The following is a 19,133-nucleotide window of genomic DNA, read 5'->3' on the forward strand; positions in this document are numbered from 1 at the left end:
CCAATATCAATCTTAAACACAGGAAACCTTGTAAAAATCAATGAGATGGTTAAAATCTTACAACAATCACTGTACTGTCATTCAGACCCTACTGTATAATCAGTGAATAATCACCAGTACAGTCAAAAGGAAAGATGGACTGCTTGTAAGTTTTTGGCTGTAAACATTTTGGGTAGTTTTTGATAGACTTGATGCTTGAATGGGTCTTTCTTGCTCTGCAAGAAAGCAAAATATCAGAAAGCATGAAGACAAGGCATCAAGAGTGGGAGAGAAAAAAGAAGCATGAAAACTGTCATAAAGCAAAGAAAATAAAGTTTCATGTGAACAGTTTCACAGAGTAAACAAGTAAGGACTTGATTTCTTTAGTGCATTTTTTTACCTCTTCTTCACTAACCCAGTAATAACTCACATTCCTAAAAATGTCATCAAAAAAGAGATATTTTTAATTATTGTATACTTAATTATGATTTTCTTCCATGGTTCCATAGGGGCCACTTCTCTTTCTCACTCTATATTCTCTCTCTTTCAAATGTATTTCTCTCAGTATTCAGCTACAGAATTCTATTTTCTGTTCCTATTTCTCTTCACCACCTCTCCTGCCTTCAAGAGATTAGGAGATAACTGCTTTACTTGTTGACATGCGTGTTGTCTCTACAGAGACAAAATTAACTGAAAGCCTAAAAAATGCCTCACAGAAGAGATTTTACCCTCAAAATAGCTGAGGTAGAGAAAGCCCTGAGACAGAGAAATTACATCACAGATGAGGAAATGATGCTTGAGTTGCACTAACTTGATTCATAACTCCCTGAGCAAGCACCAGAGTAACCTGAGTTCCCTCTGCTTTGTACAGAGTTGGACATGACTTATAAATGTCTCATTGAACCTAAATTATTCTATGATATTATGGTTCTACAAATTAGAAATTCAATGTAAAACTTCCTTTAAAAGAAAACCTTACACTTTCAGATTTTCTTCCTCTCTGACTTCACTGGCTCTTTGTCAAAAACCCCAACCACGCATGAATCAAAACATTCATAAATACTACTGATTTTTATGACTCCAAGCATTTTCCTTGTGATTCTACAACTATGTGTGAGGTTTTACACTGTCATTTGTTGTTATCTTTACTTAGGTTCTTTATAAAGCCGTTGATGGAGCTGCAAGAAAACACAGTAAAGTGCACTGACAGTGTAAGTCACTTTTAACTGCTGACAGGATAACCTTATGCCTACAGTGAACCTTGGTTAAACGGATACCTGAACACAGGCAATATGAAAGTGATCCTGACAGGAATATATATTCAATGTAATAATCCCTCCTACACTGTTAAACTTGATCATTGCCTTCACATCCTGTAGGACCTTTCAAACAGCCAAACAGAATTCATATGGACACATCTATGAAAATCTCATTCCATGAATAAAAGGCAAGGTGTTTAAAACATCTTTTGCAAACCGCAACTAAATATAACAGTCTAAAATATGTGATATCTACCTTCACTCTTTGCAGTTTGTTACATCTTGTAACAAAGCTCTCTTTTAAAAGTTCCAGCTGGTACCATCTGCAGCTAAGCAACACAAAGCACAGAAAGGACAACACACAGTATTTTCTTTTTTTTATATTATTATTTATTATATGAATTTCTATTCATAATTGATAAAGAGAACAAGGAAAAATTTTTGTCTTGTGTTCAAAGCTGGACATAAGAATATATCATGTCTATGTCAGATTCTGGTATTTATCCATTGCAAACCTGTGACTACAGTCATCCATAAAAGATACAGTCTAGTCTAAGAAACTCTGATGGCATATGGGCTGACTGGTAACACAGCAGAGAGATAGATCTCTTCCTGCCTTTATAAAAGGCTAAAAGTTTTAGAACTAAAACTTTCCCTTTTTAAATTTTGCTTCCCTACAAACTAGCTCACTCCTTATTAATTACTGCTGGTAACTGCCATAGGCAAGAATATAAAAATCATAAGGGTATTTGATAAAGATAAAAATCTATAAGATGCTTATAAACTACATGACTTGAATCACACAAGCACTTCAACAAACACTTCCCATTTTTTCCTATTTCATTATTCTGCTTTCTTCCTTCTTTACTTGTTTACTTACCCTTTCATCTTTGTTGCTTTTTTTTTCTTTAATCTCAGTCATAATCCCATACACACATAAGTACAAATAGTGCTCTGTATGGAGATATAAATTCTTTTCTATTTTCTTTTTCCTTCTTACATGTCTCATGAGGCTCTGACTGTCCTCTTGTATGTTTCTGCCCGCAGCTTACTCATAAATATTCAAAGCCTTTTCCCACCATTGCTGGCATTTCTTCACTCAAACAAGCATTCCTGAATGATATCTTTCAGTTCAAATATCTTCTCTGTCCTTCATATGCCTTGTCTCTCCCTTGGTGCTCCTATTCATACATTGCTACTCTCTTTCCTTACTGATCTCTCTCTACCTGTGTGATCTTTCCCTCTCTTCCTCAAACATGCTTAAGAAATATTAATGTGCCTTTGTTGTCCACCACTCTCTTCATATCATTGCTTTTCTTCTTTCTTTCAATGGATACAGTGTAAAGGAAAGAGATAGCTGTATTTATGGCCCTGAACCTTTCACAATAAATAGCCAGAGCAGTCCTGGCCAGGAAGACGAACGAAATTCCCATTACAGTAACTTACCTATTTTCACTTCGGCTTCCATTTCTGGACATTGCACTAATGGCAGACTGTACAAAATAGACCAACAAACATAGAGCTAGTGTTTGCTGAGGGCACACACACAGAGCCCCTTTGGGAAAGAGGAAAAACAATAGGGACAGTATAAAGTTAGTGTTTCCTTCATACAGTTACAGTGATGAATTCACAGTAATAAAAGGAAAGAAATTACTGAATTGTTTTTGTTAGAAGTGAAAAAGTTTACTAGATCTCATAATACAATCCACTTCCCTAAGATGAGAGAGGTTAACTATAATAATCTTGCCTATCAAACCTACATATGGAAGAGATTCCACACTTCCACTATGTAGGTATCTTGTTCCAAATGCTAAATTTGGGACATTATTGTTTCAGTCTATATAAAAACACATATATTTCAGTATATAAACCATAACACTTTAGAAAGTTTTGTCCAACATTGAATCTGAACATTATGAATAATTTAGATTATTGGCGTTTTTTTCTGCTGAAAAAAATGAAATATTTCTGTCCTTTTCACAGCGACACTTACCACATAAAGAGATCATTTACTTCTATCTTCTTAAACAAGTGTTCTTCCAACTTCTATACCCATCTGTAATTTTCTACATGTCCTGCTATTTGGTAATTTTCCTCTGGACTGTCTTCAGTTTGAGACCAAACACAGTTGGCTTCATCAACCCCTTGCAGAAAGGTAATTTGTCCTGTCAGATGTACTGCACACCTATTAATACACTCCACAGTGACGCTGTCTTTTTTCTTTAATGGTAACACATTGCTGACTCATATTTACATTACAGCCCCCAGATTATTTCCTGAAGTGCTGTTACTTTACCAGTATCCTTTTGATTTTACTTTTTAATTTTTCTTCCCAAATATAATTTGCATGCGTCAGTATCACGTTTTCTCCTGCTTCTTCCAAGACATGTATTTAACTTGTGCCTAATTATTCATTTCGTTAATTTGACTTCCCATATTTGTCACCAAAGTGCCAACAGGTCCATTTAGCTTGCTGACAGCTCTGTATTTCATAATTTCATCATTGAGATCACTAAGGATCAGAAGAACAGAAAACGCCTTAATATGAAAAAAGTATCTCACATAAGGAATTCTGCTTAAACAGGATTACTTTTGATTAGGCAGATCACGACATCTTCGCATAACTGCCTCACTCTTAATATACAAAATGGTGAGCAACCTAATACAGTCCTACATTCTGCTACCATGTGCAGTCAGAATTGCGTACACGTAGTCTGCATGTGTTTTAATTTCAGCAATTGGGCTCAACTACCAGGTTATGGAAATTTCACATCGGATACGTCTTCCTCTTCCTGTTTGTCCCATATAATGATCAAGTATCTTTGAGTATTTTTTGATAGCCAAACGGAAAAAATAAGATTCCAATTTTAATTTTTTTTTTCTTGTCAGTAAACTTGGGAGTTTTGGAGGTTTTTTTCCCGTCCCCTTTTTCTCCCTCAAGATGCATTATTATAATATCATGTCCACTGATTATGAATCATGACACCTTCCTTATACTGGATGACATATCAAAGGGCCCCATAAAAAGTCCCATTTACTATTAATTCACTTCACGAGTAGTTCATCTGCCGTAATCGGAAGGCATTTTGAATATGGTAATATCCCGCATGAAGTTAAGCCTGTGATATAGTATTTCACACGCTGATTTCCCTGATTTCCCTTTCGGACGCATTAAGCACAATTTCATCACCCAGGCAGCACCGCGGGCAGGGGAGCGCGGCGTACCCGGGCACGGGCACCGCGGGCGGCTCGGGGCGCTCGCTCCGCGCCGGGCGCCTCCCGTGAAGAGGCCGGGGAGGCTCCGGCACCCGTTCGGCTCCTGGGGACGGGATCGAGGGGAAAGGCTGCGGGCCGCTCCCGGGCCGCCGGTCCCCAGCAGCCGCCCACCGAGGCTCCGGGCCGCGGCCCGCCGAGCGCGGCCGGGCGGCGCTGGCGCGCCGGGGCCGCCTGGTGGGGCCGTCGCCTCTAGGCCGCCTCCGGGGCGGGGCCATGAAGGGTTCGGCTGAACGTTCTGGAGTGGAGGGGAGCGGCGGGGGGCGAGGCGAGCCAGGGCAGGGCAGCGAGCCGAGCCGAGCCGGGCCGGGCCGGGCCGGGCCACGGCAGAGAGCCGAGCCAAGCCCAGCCGAGCCGAGCCGAGCCGAGCCAAGGCGAGCCGGCCCGCCTTCCCCGGGAGGAGGCGGAGGCTGAAGGGGAGGAGGCAGGAGAGAAGGAGGAGAGGTGGAGGAGGCGGAGGAGGCGGGAGCGGAGGGAGGACACGGGGAGGCGGCTGCTGCTGCTGGGCAGAAAGGAGTCGTGCAGGAGCAGCGGCTGTACTCGGACGCCACATTCCCTCTGTACGGGGCTGGTGGTGAGGATGAGCGAGAGCTGACCCTGCCGCGCCGCCGCCTGTGCTGTGAAGTGTCTGCTCCTCCTCCTCCTTCTCTTCCTCCTCCTCCCCGGCTGTGGGTGAACCTGCGCTACGGGCTCTTCACCGGCACGGGGGAGGCTGGTTTGTTTTGTGCATTTGTTTAAGGCAAAGAGAGAGAAAGAGAGGTCTTCCACCCGCTGAAGCACAGTTCACTATGATCGTACTCGCATCCAGCACTGGAAGCCGGTTGGATTTCGTTTCTCAATCCAGGGTGTTTTTCTTGCAAACCTTCATTTGGATTTTATGTGCTACAGTGTGCAAAGCGGAGCAGTATTTCAATGTGGAGGTAAGATCAGCCGGATGCGTGTGCGAGCTTGTGTGCTTCCCCCTCTCCCTTTCCTCCCTTCCCTTTTTTTTATGTCCATCAAATCAAATCGAATCAAATCAAATCAAATCAAATCGCCAGCCAGCCATGTCTTCCAGCAGCCAGGGCATACGTCTGTGCAGGCTTTCCTTCCAGCCGCCGGTAGCTAGCTCCCCTCCCCGCGCTGCCCCGCCTGATGGATGCGTTTCAGCCGGAGATCCCGTTATCCCGGCTGCGCGATGCCGGGCGCTGGAGCGCAGCCCGCGGGAGACGGGAAACCCTCACCCCTCACCCGGGCACGAGGAAACCTGGGGCGCAGAATGTACGTGCAGCTCAGGAAAGGTTCCCTGAATGTCTTGGACTTAAGATACCGCCGTATTGCTGAGTTTTCCCAGCCTTTTTTGGTTTGGTTTGGTTTGGGGTTTTTTTCGAAGAAGAATGAATGAAAGAGCGTTATGGGGACAGGAGGAAGGAAACTTGAGATTTTTGGCACGTTTCTTTGTTGTAGAGTATCTGAAAAAAATAAGAGCTTTTTCCCATGTAGACGTAAGAGAAATAGTTGCCACTAGAAATAGTGAAACAAATGGCATAAAGGTGCAACTACAGCTCGGAAGTTAGGGGGTGTGGAGGACAAGGAAACAGCATTTTTTCTGAGAGAAAATGAAGATTAAAATGTGGGTATACCAAGATGGGGCAAACCCTAAGAGTTTACACTTACAGTGACCACCCATTTCCAGTCGCCCTTGTCTACACACCCAGTTTTCCCATTAGGAGTTTTTGCATAGTGCTTTCACTTAACTAATGTTTCTTTACTGACTTTTATCATTTTTGCATATGTTCTTTCCTCCTTTTTCTCTATCCTGTCATTCCATTTGTTCTGCTGTGATCCCTTACTCTACTGCAATGTGATATGTCTATTTCCTTCTTTTCCTTGTCAATTCAACTTACTGATTTTTCTTGCTATGTCTCTGTAATTTATCTGTGTTCTTTCAGATTCTTACTTGTAATTCGAGTATTCTGTTAGATCACTCTGTACCTTCACTTTCTTCTGTCCTGACAACCCCACTCAAAACTTTCTGCTGCGCCCATACACCAGCCTTTTTTATTATATAGTCTCTTTAGTCTCCTGGGTTCCCATGCATCTTCCTCCCAGAAAAATGAAGTCTGTGTCCCTGTCTCACACATATGCACACTTGCTTATTTTATATCAGCTCTTGTTCTCACTCAGTGACACACATTCTTGCTCCTTTCTCTGACAAGATTGCTCATGCAGATCCTCCTCTGCTACTAGACTGTTTATCTGAAGTTCTTACCTGTATGTCTTCTCCCTCTGTTTCATGCAAGATCATGTCAAGTGTATAAAGAAACCACATTTTACTTCTCTAAGTCTGTTTTCATCCTGCCCTTTCCTTTTCTTCAGGCAGTTGCCTCTGCAATTCTCTCAGCTTAACAGCACTCATCCATTGATTCTTTCTTTGACTTCCATCTCTCCAGAAAGTACTGTCTTTTTACTCCATCATTAAAATCTCTCCTAATTATAAATGAGTCTTTTTTCTCTGTCATCTGTGCTCTAGTCACTCATTTGATCCTTATCACAAATGTGCATCTCTGCTTCTGTTGGATTGTAAGGTCTTTGGAGCAGGACTCATGTCTTCTCACATGTTTATCTGATGTGTACCATGCTCGAGTCTGGAGTACAACTGTGAGACTTCTGCTGTATGAATATTAAAACTGCATGTTTAAGAGCACACATTGGTGTTTTATCCTTCTGCTCATGTCCTCAGCTGCCTTCTTGGCTGATGAGCAGGGGAAGGAGCATGGAAGAGAGGAAGCTGCTCTCTGTATCCTCCCCATGCTTCGCAGGCTGGCCCCCTGCAGAGTATAGGGATGAAATTCCAGCGACAGAACTTTCCCCTCCCACAGCAGTCTGCTTTGCTGGCATCTGGCTCTGCTGGAGAGACGGGCGGCAGATGGAGCTAGTGTGGGAAGAGAAAAAGATTGGTTTAGTCAAGTGGAATATGAACAGGAGGCCAGCTCCAGTCAGGAGGAGGTTTTCTGAGGAAAGAAGGGAAACACTTTCATTTTTGCCACCTCTTCCAAATGGAAAACAGCAAATTTTGAGGGTAAAGTCAATATCAGGAGCAAGAAACAGTGTTGGATAGAATGAAGTGGCATGTATATGAGGGCATGTATTTCTCCTTTTTGAAGTATCTTCTGCTCTTCTTTCCAGCCCTGCTGAAAACAAAGAGTGTTGTCATGTACCAATGCTTCCAGTCTTTTCACATTTAAGTCTGAGCCACACATTGCTGGGAGCCAGAAGAGTGTTTCAGGGGATTGTTGTATTATTTGAGAGTTGTCCTAATATGGGGCTTTTCCCTAGGTCACTGCCTTTGACCACTACTAGTGACATGGTCCTGCCCTAAATGAACTTCACATTTGCCCCAGAACAGCCATTGCTGTGTTCACATTGTTTGGATAGTGCTGAAAATTCAATTTTCTTTTTGCTGGGAACAGCAAAGTCTAAAAGCATGGGAAATTTGAGGCAAAGGACTTGGCAACAGCAAGTATGTATTGTGCTGTAAAACTCTGCGTGTCAGCACAAGTGCATACAGCAGCTGTACTTCAGAGTAAATGGTGAAAATGTAACAAAGATTTTGTATGACAATAAGAATTAATATGCAAAGTAGGCTTCAGGAAAGAAGTAGTGTACATACAGTTGAATGAAATGTCACTGGAAAAAATTTCTTAGAATGGTTGAAAAACAGATTTACTTTTCATTCTTTCTTGTCTTTAAATAAAATACAGATAATACCTGTTGAACATTATAAAATTTGGAAATTATTTATTTCCTCTTGTTCTGTCTTGTTTAATCCACTTTCCTGATTGATAAGTAAAATCTGTTCAGTCTTGTTGAATTTTTTGGTTTATTGCAGTGATGTGAGCCAGGTCAGTTCTTAGATAATACTACTGTAGCTCAAAGACATTAAATAATAATGTTTCCTTTTAAAAGTAAAACACAATGCTGAAATTTACAAGCTTGTATGAACATTTCTGTTCCTTGTAATTTGGTTGTCTCTCCGTAAAATTTCTTTTAGCCAAAGAACTGAATGGAGGAATTCCTCAAGCTTCCAATGATAGCTGAATTCAGCTGTCTGTCCTGAAATGTATTCATGTGTACAGTATTTCATGTAATAGCCACAGCAGAATAGGTTGCAGATCATGGAGTATGGTACATGACAGGGGTGCACTTGCACTTTGTATTGATGAGAGTTTTGTGCTAAAGCTCCGTGAGAAATGTTTATAACTGATAGGTTAAGAAATCATGATGAAATTTAGGAATCACTTACTCATATATAAAGGAAGGTCTTCGCATTAATTTTCAAAGTTCATTGATTATCAGTATCATTTTTGTGAGACTTTTTTTCGGACTAAAACTAAGAGCTACACTCTTAGCTCCCTCTTTTAGAGCTGAACTATTGGTCCAAAACAGTAACTTCATCAAGTATATTAATGAAAGACTATGCCATCAATGTTGAATTTTGCTGCTATTTTCAACTATTTCTGTACACTAGTAGGGGAAGACGTCCATCAATGAATAGAATTGAATGGAATAGCAGTTACAAAAAGAGCATTTCAAGTACAAGACTGAATCAAACGCATAGAGGCTAATTGTTACTAAAAAGTGATTGAGCAACAAACTACCTTCTTCCTCCTACTGGGCTCCTCACTATAGTAGTAAAATTTTTGTGGCTCACATAAAGCTCCTTTGTGTGTTACTGGGAGTGTCTATAGATGGTCTTTCACAAGTACCTATATATGCATCTAGTGGGTATCCACATATATATTTGCTTTCCTAAACCAAACAATATTGCACTGTTTGAGCTGTATTGTTCTGCAAATTTATCTCCTAATGCCATCCATTAGTTTTTGTATGTACTTGAATAATAAGTAGGTTTATATTTTATTAACTATTAAATATCTAGTATAAAAAATGAAGACAAATGTTACCTTTTTGGTTTGGGAAAAATGGTTATTGAAACAAAAATATCTTGATCAGAAGACAGGATCAGCATGCATGTAGAATAGGATTGATCTCTGGAACATAAAGCTGCTTACTCTTACTTAGATGGGTATCTGCCTAAGCCCTGTCGAGGAAAGTGTTTTTAGAATTACACCTAGTTTCATTGACTGTATCTGTAATGTGGGAAACACTACAGAGAAAGCATGCCTCATCATCTCTCTCCTCAAGCTGGCAGTTATGCTGTTTTCCTCCTTCTATTGCTAAATGTATAGTCTTGAATCCCTAGGGGAGGTCTTAAAATTACTCTTATTTTAGTGCGAGCAGATCTTTAAAACAATACAGTCATTTCCCATTTTCAAAAGTGGGGTAGTTAAATTGCATGTTGTGGAACAAAACACAGTGGAATCCAAACTTCAGAAAAATAACATCAGTTTCCTCCATGGTAGTAAGTTTCTGAGAACCCCATTGTTTTCATTGTTAATAAACTTCACAATTAGCCTCCAGCTCCTGCTAAATGATAAGGCATGACCTTTTATTCCATAAGCTCTTAGTCTTTTAGGCTTAAAACCAGACCAATTTCATTCTTCAGCTGTCATCTGAAAAGGAATAAACATTTGGGAGGGGAATAAATCCTCCAAAGCACCTTTACACACTTTTAAACTAGTGGTCTTGGTTATGAGGTTTATAGGCACAACACAATTCTTTTATAGTTCATTAAAATGCAAGCTGAAAACCATGGATAAGCAATTAATGTGGTTTTGGTATCAATAGTGCCATGTGTCCCAACAGGAATTTAGAGGATCTTCTGCATTGTCTGAAGTTAACAGTCAGTATGTAGGATTCTCAAGTACTTAAATTCGGAATCTCACTCTTGCATAGGATATCAATGAAATGAACTGGACTTTTGTTAGAACAAGGAGTTCAAACTGAAATTTTTAGAAGGATGGAGAGGAGTTACTGAATTAGGTGATGAAAATGATTAGTGGGCAAAATATTAGTCAAGGAAAATACAGATATAATGTGGTATATTTCCTATTTGCTTATTTATGAAATACAGATACAAATAAAAGCTCCTATAAGGGTCTCTGGTGAGCAGATATATCTAGATAAGGAAAATAATTGGAAAATTATGTGTCTGATGGAAGGCAACTGAATGCTCCTCTATCCAAGAAGGAGAATACCTACTATATAATAAACTGCCTCTCATTTGATACAAAGAAATACATGTGAAGAAATACTTAATAGTTAGAGTGCATTTACTACTGTAAAGTATGAGATTATTTTGTGCTACTGACAGTGCAGGGAAGTTCATGGATTCTGTTGCCTGTATTTTTTCAAAGACAGGTTGGAAGTATGTTGCCTGTTCTTATGGCTTCACTGCTGACATACTATTTTATACCTTAAGTACAAAACATATTTGTTTATTATTGTAGTTCAACTTGTTTTCCTGTTGTAAATTTTTGTCAGCTAAGTGTTTAGGCATCACAGTTATTAGTGAATCTCAATTCTACTAAAGAAAAGAAATAAAATGGTTAAAGAGATTTATGTAATCACCTTATGTAGTGCAAGATAAAACTACAAAAACATGTATTCCTAATGTTTTCTGACATGAGAGCTTACTAAGATAAATACAATATTTGTTGGCCTACCAGTAAACCTTGAACAACTGCAAGCTTTCCCATTCCATTATTTGGAAGGCATAATGTAAAACTCCTGCATAACCCTTCATTGTTTCTTCAAAGTGGGTATACTGTGTTCTTTAACTGGTTTAAGATTTATGCTGCTCTTTGTCAGTTTTATTTGAATCCATCTAAAAGGTCAGTGCTTGCTCTGGGCACCTCAGCTCTGCTTATGCACTCAGCAAGACTGTGTTGCAAGAGTTTATAAAGATAGAATGTGGTATTATGTAGCTTTTAAAGCATTTCAAACTGTATCTGTTTTTGCTATTTTAAAGTCTGTCTCATTCTTGTATTTTATGGAATGATCCTTTTATGATATTAAACAATGGAGCATGTTGTGTTGATACTGTTTGAAGATCCTTAGGAAAAAATGTAAATTTAAAAAATATTTTAATTACCCTATTTAAATTGTTTAAATCTCAGCTCTCTATTTCAGATTCCAGTTTATTGTCTAACCTTTTTGCCGTCCTCAAAATGCACTGTTGACCATAATCTGAAGGAGCAGGTTGAGTCTGTTTAATTTGTTATCTGTGATATGTCAAATGACAGATTTGGTTTCATTCTGTATGAGGAAGGCCAGGATTAGTGCTGCAAACATGATTTTAGCTGGCACTGAAATGGATTTGAAAAATAATTATGATTAGAGCTTTATCCTTTAAAGAGAGGTCATGCTATTTGGAACCTTTATTTATTGGTTGCCTGGCAACTGTTCATTCATGTTCCTGCTTATCAGCATTCATTGTAAGCATCTTTGCTGTACACTAAGAGCAATTAAGTGGCAACACTTTATTTCTGTGATGAATTAAATCTGACATAAATTACAGATGAAGTAAAAAATATTTCTGTAGTTTTACTTATTAACCAAAACTGTTAGTACAATGTTTCTTTGCTTATTAACATCTGGTTTATACCAGCTGAGGAGTTCAGCTGTAACAATAATGTTTCTAGCATACCTTTTGAGGTATTACAGCACATAATTGACTTAGGGGCTTGTTCAGGTATTTTTGCCAGTTTTAGAAACTCCTGTTAATTTCAAGATCGAGGCTTCAGGGTGCTAGGAAACTTATGTCCTGTTGATTTCAGAGCTTAATATTAGGGAATCCAATCTCAAGTACTGAAGCTTGCACCCAGTCATTGGGAAAGGGATTTCATATTCTAGAGTTAAAACTGCTGTGCTAGGAGATGTGGTGGTGAAGCAATAAGAAGAACATTAAAGTCACTTGATGCTTCTCTTTGTAGAACAACAGCAGTTTTTACTACACATTGAAAAAAGCATAAAGCATATTATTCAACAATTGCTTTTTGTCTGCGGATGAAAATATTTTGCTCTCTCTATTAATTCATTATGGATCATATCAAGGTTGACCCTTGTGTGAAACAGCAGTATGGACTGAGACTGTCAGGTTATGGAGTATTTGTAGAAGATATCTGTGTAAAGAATGTTGAAGAAAGTTGCTTGTGTCTGCATCTTAAAAGATCATCTACACTGTGTGGCCAGGGTGGAAGTAGATTTATGTCTCTGCTGCTGCCATTTGGTAGGAATGCCTCTATTCTGGTTGGCTCAGTGCTTTGGAAAAGAGGCCATCTCTATTCAAATGTTGATAAGAAAGTTATCAGCAGTAGTCAGCATGGGTTTACTAAGGGTAAATTATGCTTGACCAACCTTATTGCCTTCTATGATGATACAACTGCCTGGGCAGATGAGGGGGAGAGCAGTGGATATTTTCTACCTTGGCTTCAACAAGGATTTCAATGCTGTCTTGCTCAACATCTTCACAGGCAAACTCAGGAAGTGTGGACTGTGTGAGTGGACAGAGAGGTGGTTTAGAACTGGCTGAACAGCAGATCCCTGAGGGCTGTAATCAGTGGCACAGGGTTCAGTTAGATGCCTGTCACTGGTGATGTCCTCCAAGGCTCAGTACTGGTAGTGTTTAACTTTTCACCAATAACTTGTGTGAAGGGGCAGAGGCCTCCCCAGCAAGTTCCCCCACAACACAAAGCTGGGAGGAGAGACTGATACCCCAGAGTGCCGAGCAGCCCTTAAGAAGGACCCTGAGAGGCTGGAGAGATGGGCAGAGAGGAACCATCTGAAATTCAACAAAGGTGAATGCAGGTCCTGCACCTGGGGAGGAACAACCCCAGGCACCAATACAGACTGGGGGTGACCTGCTGGAAAACAGCTCTGCAGAGAAGGATCTGTGAGTCTTGGTGGACAACAAACCATCCATGAGCCAGGAGTGTGTCCTTGTGGCCAAGAAAAAGGTATCCTGAGGTGCCAGGTGAAGAATTGCCAGCGGGTTGAGGGAGGTGAGCATGTTGCTCTACTCAGCCCTAATGAGGCCACATCTGGAGAGCTGTGTCCAGTTCTGGCCTCCTCAGTACAAGAATATCTCTCCTACAAGGATGTGCTGAGGGATCTGGGCCTTCTCAACCTTGAGAAGAGATGACTGAGAGGGGATCCCATCAATGTCTATCAGTATCTGGAGGGAGGGTGTCAAGGGGATGGAGCCAGGCTCTGCTCAGTGGTCCTGAGCAACAGGACAAGAAGCAATGGGCAGAAGCTGGAACACAGGAAGTTCCGCCTGAATATGAGGCAGAACTTATTTACTCCCACTGGAGCAGTGTATGGAGTCTCCCTCACTGGAGATATTTAAGAACCATCTGGATGCCATCCAGTGCCATGTGCTCTGGGATGGCCCTGTTTGAGCAGGGAGATTGGACCAGATGACCCTGTGGTACCTTCTAACCTGACCCATTCTATGATTATGTGAAAAAATGTCCCTCTGTGACTGTCCCTCTTCTTTGAGCTTCTGATTGTATTAACTCACAAGTACTCATCATATCATGACACAGGGCGAAAAACGTAACTGCTGTAAGACAAAGCTATATCAATTTTTATCAGATTTTCCCACTCATGTGACATTTTTGTAGTACATGAAGATTGTGTTGTATGCTTTTTCTCTTTTATGAAACAGTTGAACTGGTTTCAAAGCTGTATAGATAATTGGAAAAGAAATGCTAACCTCAGATAGTTTTTAGTATTTTTTTTCTCATGATATTATGGAGAAGAAGTTTTATTTCATTGGTACTGTTCATTTTTTGCTGGGATGTAATCACAAATTCACTTACAGATGTGAAATAGATGTTTGCAAGGGGATGAGTTAATTTCTTAGAAAATTACCAGCTGAAAGGCAGAAAGAAAATTATCAATGTCTTTGAAACATAGATAGTAAAACAGAAAAACAAGCCTCCCTTTCAATGGGGAGGAAGTTACTTTATTTAAATGTATTGGTAGATATTTACAAAGTGTACAACAGAGGAAATTGCTTTCTTTTTGTATGACATGTGGATCTGAAGGTGATGATCCTGTCACATTTTTACCTCAGACATTGGTTGTGTGATGCTCTTCTAGGAAATTGCTTTGACCCACTGTCTTTGCAGAGAAATTGACAGATTGTATCTGTCAGTGTTGTGGTTTGTGTTTAATTGCAAGTGAAAGAAATGATCTTTCATGCAATAAAATGCATTATTATTATTGTTATGAGAAGTAATATAAATACATTGTTAACTGTACTGCATGATTCTGGTCTTGGCATGTGAGGCTTTTTTTTTTTTTTTTTCTCTCATTGCTTCTATGTATTTAGAAAAATGAAACAATAATTAAAAATCCTCAAACCAACCCAGGACAGTGTTCCAGCGTTTGGTTTTTCTTGTTGCTTATGAATTGCCGAGCTCTGATACTTCTATCCTTCATTGCTTGTACACGAAATGCCAGCTTTGGAAACGACTTTGTTATTTTTTCTCTATTGCATCTATTTTCAAATATGTAGGGAAAAGGGTGTGATGTAAGTGACTGAAGCATTTTGCTGGGGGGGAGGCTGAAGATCCAGGTTGTGTGTCCAGTTCCATTATGATAAATCCCATAGTTTATCCATCTTTGTAACCTAGCTTGCACAAATGTGCATTGAACTAAATGAAGAGTGTTTCCAGGCTACATATCAAGAGCAATAGAAGAAAAGCAATGTAAAAGAGCCAGAAATATATCTTCATCATTCATTTATCTTGGGACTGTTTCCCTTTTTTTCATAAAGTGTAGTAGAGGAGTATCATAAAATATAAGTACAGAATTTCAATTTAATAATCTGTATAATTGTTCTAGAAGTGAATGTGTTCAAAAGAAAGTGCTGGAGCAGAAAAGACATCTATAACAGTTAGAACACTGGTTTTGATTTTTTGTGGTTGTTTTTTTTAGGGTTTTTTAGGTTTTGGGGTTTGTTTGTTGTTTGTATGTTTGTTTTGTTTTTATTTTGGTCTTTTAAAATACGAGTACCAAAACTTGGTAGACAACACTGTCAGGATTAGGTGAAGGATGTCATTAGATAACTGAAGGTAGAGAGCATCACAGTCTCTTTCAAAATGAAAGTTCGAATAAGATAATTTTTGTTACCCAAACATACTCAAAATGATTTTAAATAAATGTAAAAGTCTTAAAAAATAAATCAGTTTTGGATCAGATTGTAAATACCACAGAATGCACAATTAAAAACTGTTCTGTTTTTGAGTAAATGTACAAGTAAATTGTTCCACACACATCCATGTTTCCTTTTCATCACAATACCTAAGCTTCTCCTTTGGTATTTGAGTATTTATGGATTTTTATGACATACAAAAAAAGATGCACTGCTCCATGCATTTAATGTTTTATATTAGGCACCACTAACAGGCAGCCATACTGCTCACATACTCCTGGGTGTTAAGAAATTAATGGGGAGAGGATAAGGTAAATAAGATTTTCTGTGATGCTATGTTAAGTATGATAGAAGTGTAAGCCGAATATTTTTCCTCAAGGTTCCTGTACCATCTGTTCTCCTTATGACTGTTTCAGAGTGACTTGGAGTATTTTCCTGAACTCTCCTGTTGGTATTGACCAGAAGTGTGATTAAATTGCTCACGTGTGGGTATCAAGCGTCTCTTAAAGTGCCCTTGGCCAAGATGTGCCCAAGGCTGGCAGAAATAACACGGGACCAACAAAAGTTTCCTGTTTAGGCTACCAACAGGAAGCCAGTCTCTGTTCTGAGTCAGCTCACATGACTATTCACTTCTCTTTAGGTAACTAAAGCTTGTTTTTAGTTTTAAATGATGCTGGAGAGTGATGAGATCTTTATCTATAGGGCTCCTCAGGGTAGGCAGTGGCATTCCAATGTTGTGATTTGGGGTTGAATCCCTTCCCTCTGCAGTTGTAGGATTCATTAAGTTTGTATAGGAACCTGGTGCTGTTTAGGCCCTGTGGTCTGACTTGCTTGGTCCCTAGATACTGTTCCAGAAAATAATAGGCCTCCTAAAAATCCAGTGATATATCTCCCATCCCCTGGTTAATGTAGTTCATCTCAGATCATATCACACACCTATACTCCTGGCAAAACCAAGAATAGAATTTCATTCTTATGTCACTACAATTTTTACCCTGTCACTTTGATGCTCTGCATACTATTAAATATATTCTTCCTTTAGTGTAAAAGGTCAACACTACCTCACATTTTTGGATCTCACGTATTCTAAGTATTTAGTTAGGGGTTTAAAGAACACAACATTTCTGTACTCTAACAAGGCAGTTTTGCCTTCAGCTGTAACGAGATTGGGCCTGAGCCCGTTCAAATCCATGTAAAACGTTACCTAAGTCAGAGCAAACACTTATGGCAGGTTTTATAAATTTACTGCTTCTGACTGCTATTTCATGCCTTACCTTAAATGGTTTTAAAGGCTCTCTTTCTGCCCTAAACTTACAAACATCTAAACAGCTTGAGGGGAGAAGACAGAATGTTAAGCATTTTTATAAAAAGTAAGTAATAAGAAAATATATTTTGTAAGAATAAGCTCACTAAGTGTCTATTGCCTGATAGACAATCCCCAAGAAGATAAAAAATGAAAATGACATTTTAGTAATTTATTTGGCTAAGAGCCTTCAGCCTTCAAGAATAATTATCTTGTTTTCAAGTACTTTTGTTATGTAAAGCAAAATGGGGATTAAGTCAACAAAAATTTACTTTTCTGTGTTAATACCAGAATTTAGATCTCATCATAGGCAGGTATGTAATTTCACTGATTTATTTAAACTACTTGCTTTAGGTCTTCAAAACGTTAATTTTAATTGTGTCAGATTAAGGGTGTAACTTACCAGCCTGTATTTATAAATTTGCTTATTTATTTAATCTTTAAATCCAAAATTTGAAATACTTGAGTATGCTACCTGATACACTATTTAAATGAGCTTTCTGCTGTCATGTAATTAGAGAGAGACTAGATTTGCTGTGGATTTTAAGTCTGCATTTGTGAAGAAAGAGTGACATATCTGCTATCTTTTTCATCCAAAAGAGCTTCCTTTGTAATATATAGCTCTACTCTTGTTTGGCACTCACAGGCTCATTTAGAGATGAGACAGTATTTTAGATCCTTTGTGAATAATTCCGTCATTTTTCCTGGCTATTGAGAGAATTTAGTTTTTTTCCCAGCAGTCAGATAAATATATAATCATTGTTCTTCGTAGGTTAGTTGCTTAGATGCCATTTCCACCAAGATATTAGAGAATTTTTATATATACAAGATCTTCCTGAGGAGGTAATGTCAATTTAATTTGGACCAAAAGTTTTGGATTCTATAGAAGTATATTCTTTCTCTAACTTTGCTGAAAAGAAAAATTCAGTTTCATTAAAAGTTGGGGGATCTTAATGTCTTTGTGAATATTCACTTCTTTATCTAAATTTTCAGCACCAGAGGAAATTATCTTAAGGTGAAACTAAGCTTTTAAAATGTTGGAACAATACATTCTGTAATGTTTTGTAAAAGTTACGAGTGATAACAGACAGGGGAGCCTAAAGCAATTACTGCTTTTCTCCTGTCCCGTCTCCAGTAATACAATAGAGAAGTTCATCATTCCTGTTAGCTTTATCATGATAATTAGAAAAGGAGAAAGGAACTTTTGACTTTAAATGTCCTGCAGTCTGAGGGTTTTATAGGTTTTCACTTGTTTTCAGAAATAAAATAGCTAAACATGTGATTGAAAGTTGTGTTATGGTGTTTGGTGAAGTAACTAGTGAAAAAAACCCTATAGTTACTTTTTAAAATTTGGAACAAAATTCATAGAGTTGTTGAAAGAAGTCTAGAGCCTTTAGAGTTATATAGAAATGGAGACTGTAGTTTTCCTTCATGCTTTCTTTTTTTTTGAAGTTCATATACTACCTATGTTTCAGTGATAAGAAACTAGAGATAGGAAGAAGAAAGGGAATCCACTCATATTAAATTTATTTTCTTTTTTGTAACTGTTATTTGTTTACTTGTGTACTTAGTAGCCTGGTAAAATATCTGGTTTTCATTGGGAAACTTAGATGAGACTCTAACTTCATGGAATTGTTGAGATTGTGCCATTAATTCCATTGCACCCTAGATTTTACTCCAAGCTATTTGAAAAGCGCTGAATTACTAAACATTTTAATCTAGTAAATTAAAATTATGTATATCATAGAATCACAGAATGATTTGGGTTGGAATGGACTTTTAAGGTTATCTAGTTCCATCCCCGCCTGCCATGAGCAGGGACACCTTCCTCTAGACCAGACTACTCAAATTCATCCAACCTGGCCTTGGAAGGTTTCAGGAATGGGGCATCCACATCTTCTCTCAGCAACCTGTGCCAGTCTCTCTTTACCATTTTTCACCACAGTGAAAAATTTCTTCCTGACATCTTATCTAAACCTGCTCTCTTTAATTTTAAAGTCTTTGTCCTGTCATTACATACTTTTCTCAAAAGCCTCTCTCTGGATTTCTTGTAGGTCCCTTTATGTATCAGAATGATGCTAGAAGGTCCCTGAAGCCTTCTCTTCTCCAGTTTGGGAATTTATATAAATATAATATATATTTAATATGAATGTTTTTTAACTATTTAAGATAAATGTTGGTGTAAAAGCCCATAGGCTTAACCTATATATAA

General features: G+C 38.8%; 1 protein-coding gene across 1 annotated transcript in view; it reads left to right on the forward strand.

The window, feature by feature from the left end:
* Positions 1 to 5,080: 5,080 nt before the first annotated feature.
* The window catches only part of MMP16 (matrix metallopeptidase 16), a 163,334-nt gene continuing 149,281 nt past the window's right edge, over positions 5,081 to 19,133 (forward strand). Inside the window, exon 1 of the mRNA XM_058032294.1 lies at positions 5,081 to 5,431. Coding sequence (XP_057888277.1) covers positions 5,300 to 5,431 — 132 coding nt within the window. The 5' untranslated portion in view covers positions 5,081 to 5,299. The remainder of the gene's footprint in view (positions 5,432 to 19,133) is intronic.

This window comes from Melospiza georgiana, chromosome 1, assembly GCF_028018845.1.
Source record: "Melospiza georgiana isolate bMelGeo1 chromosome 1, bMelGeo1.pri, whole genome shotgun sequence".
NCBI lineage: Eukaryota > Metazoa > Chordata > Aves > Passeriformes > Passerellidae > Melospiza > Melospiza georgiana.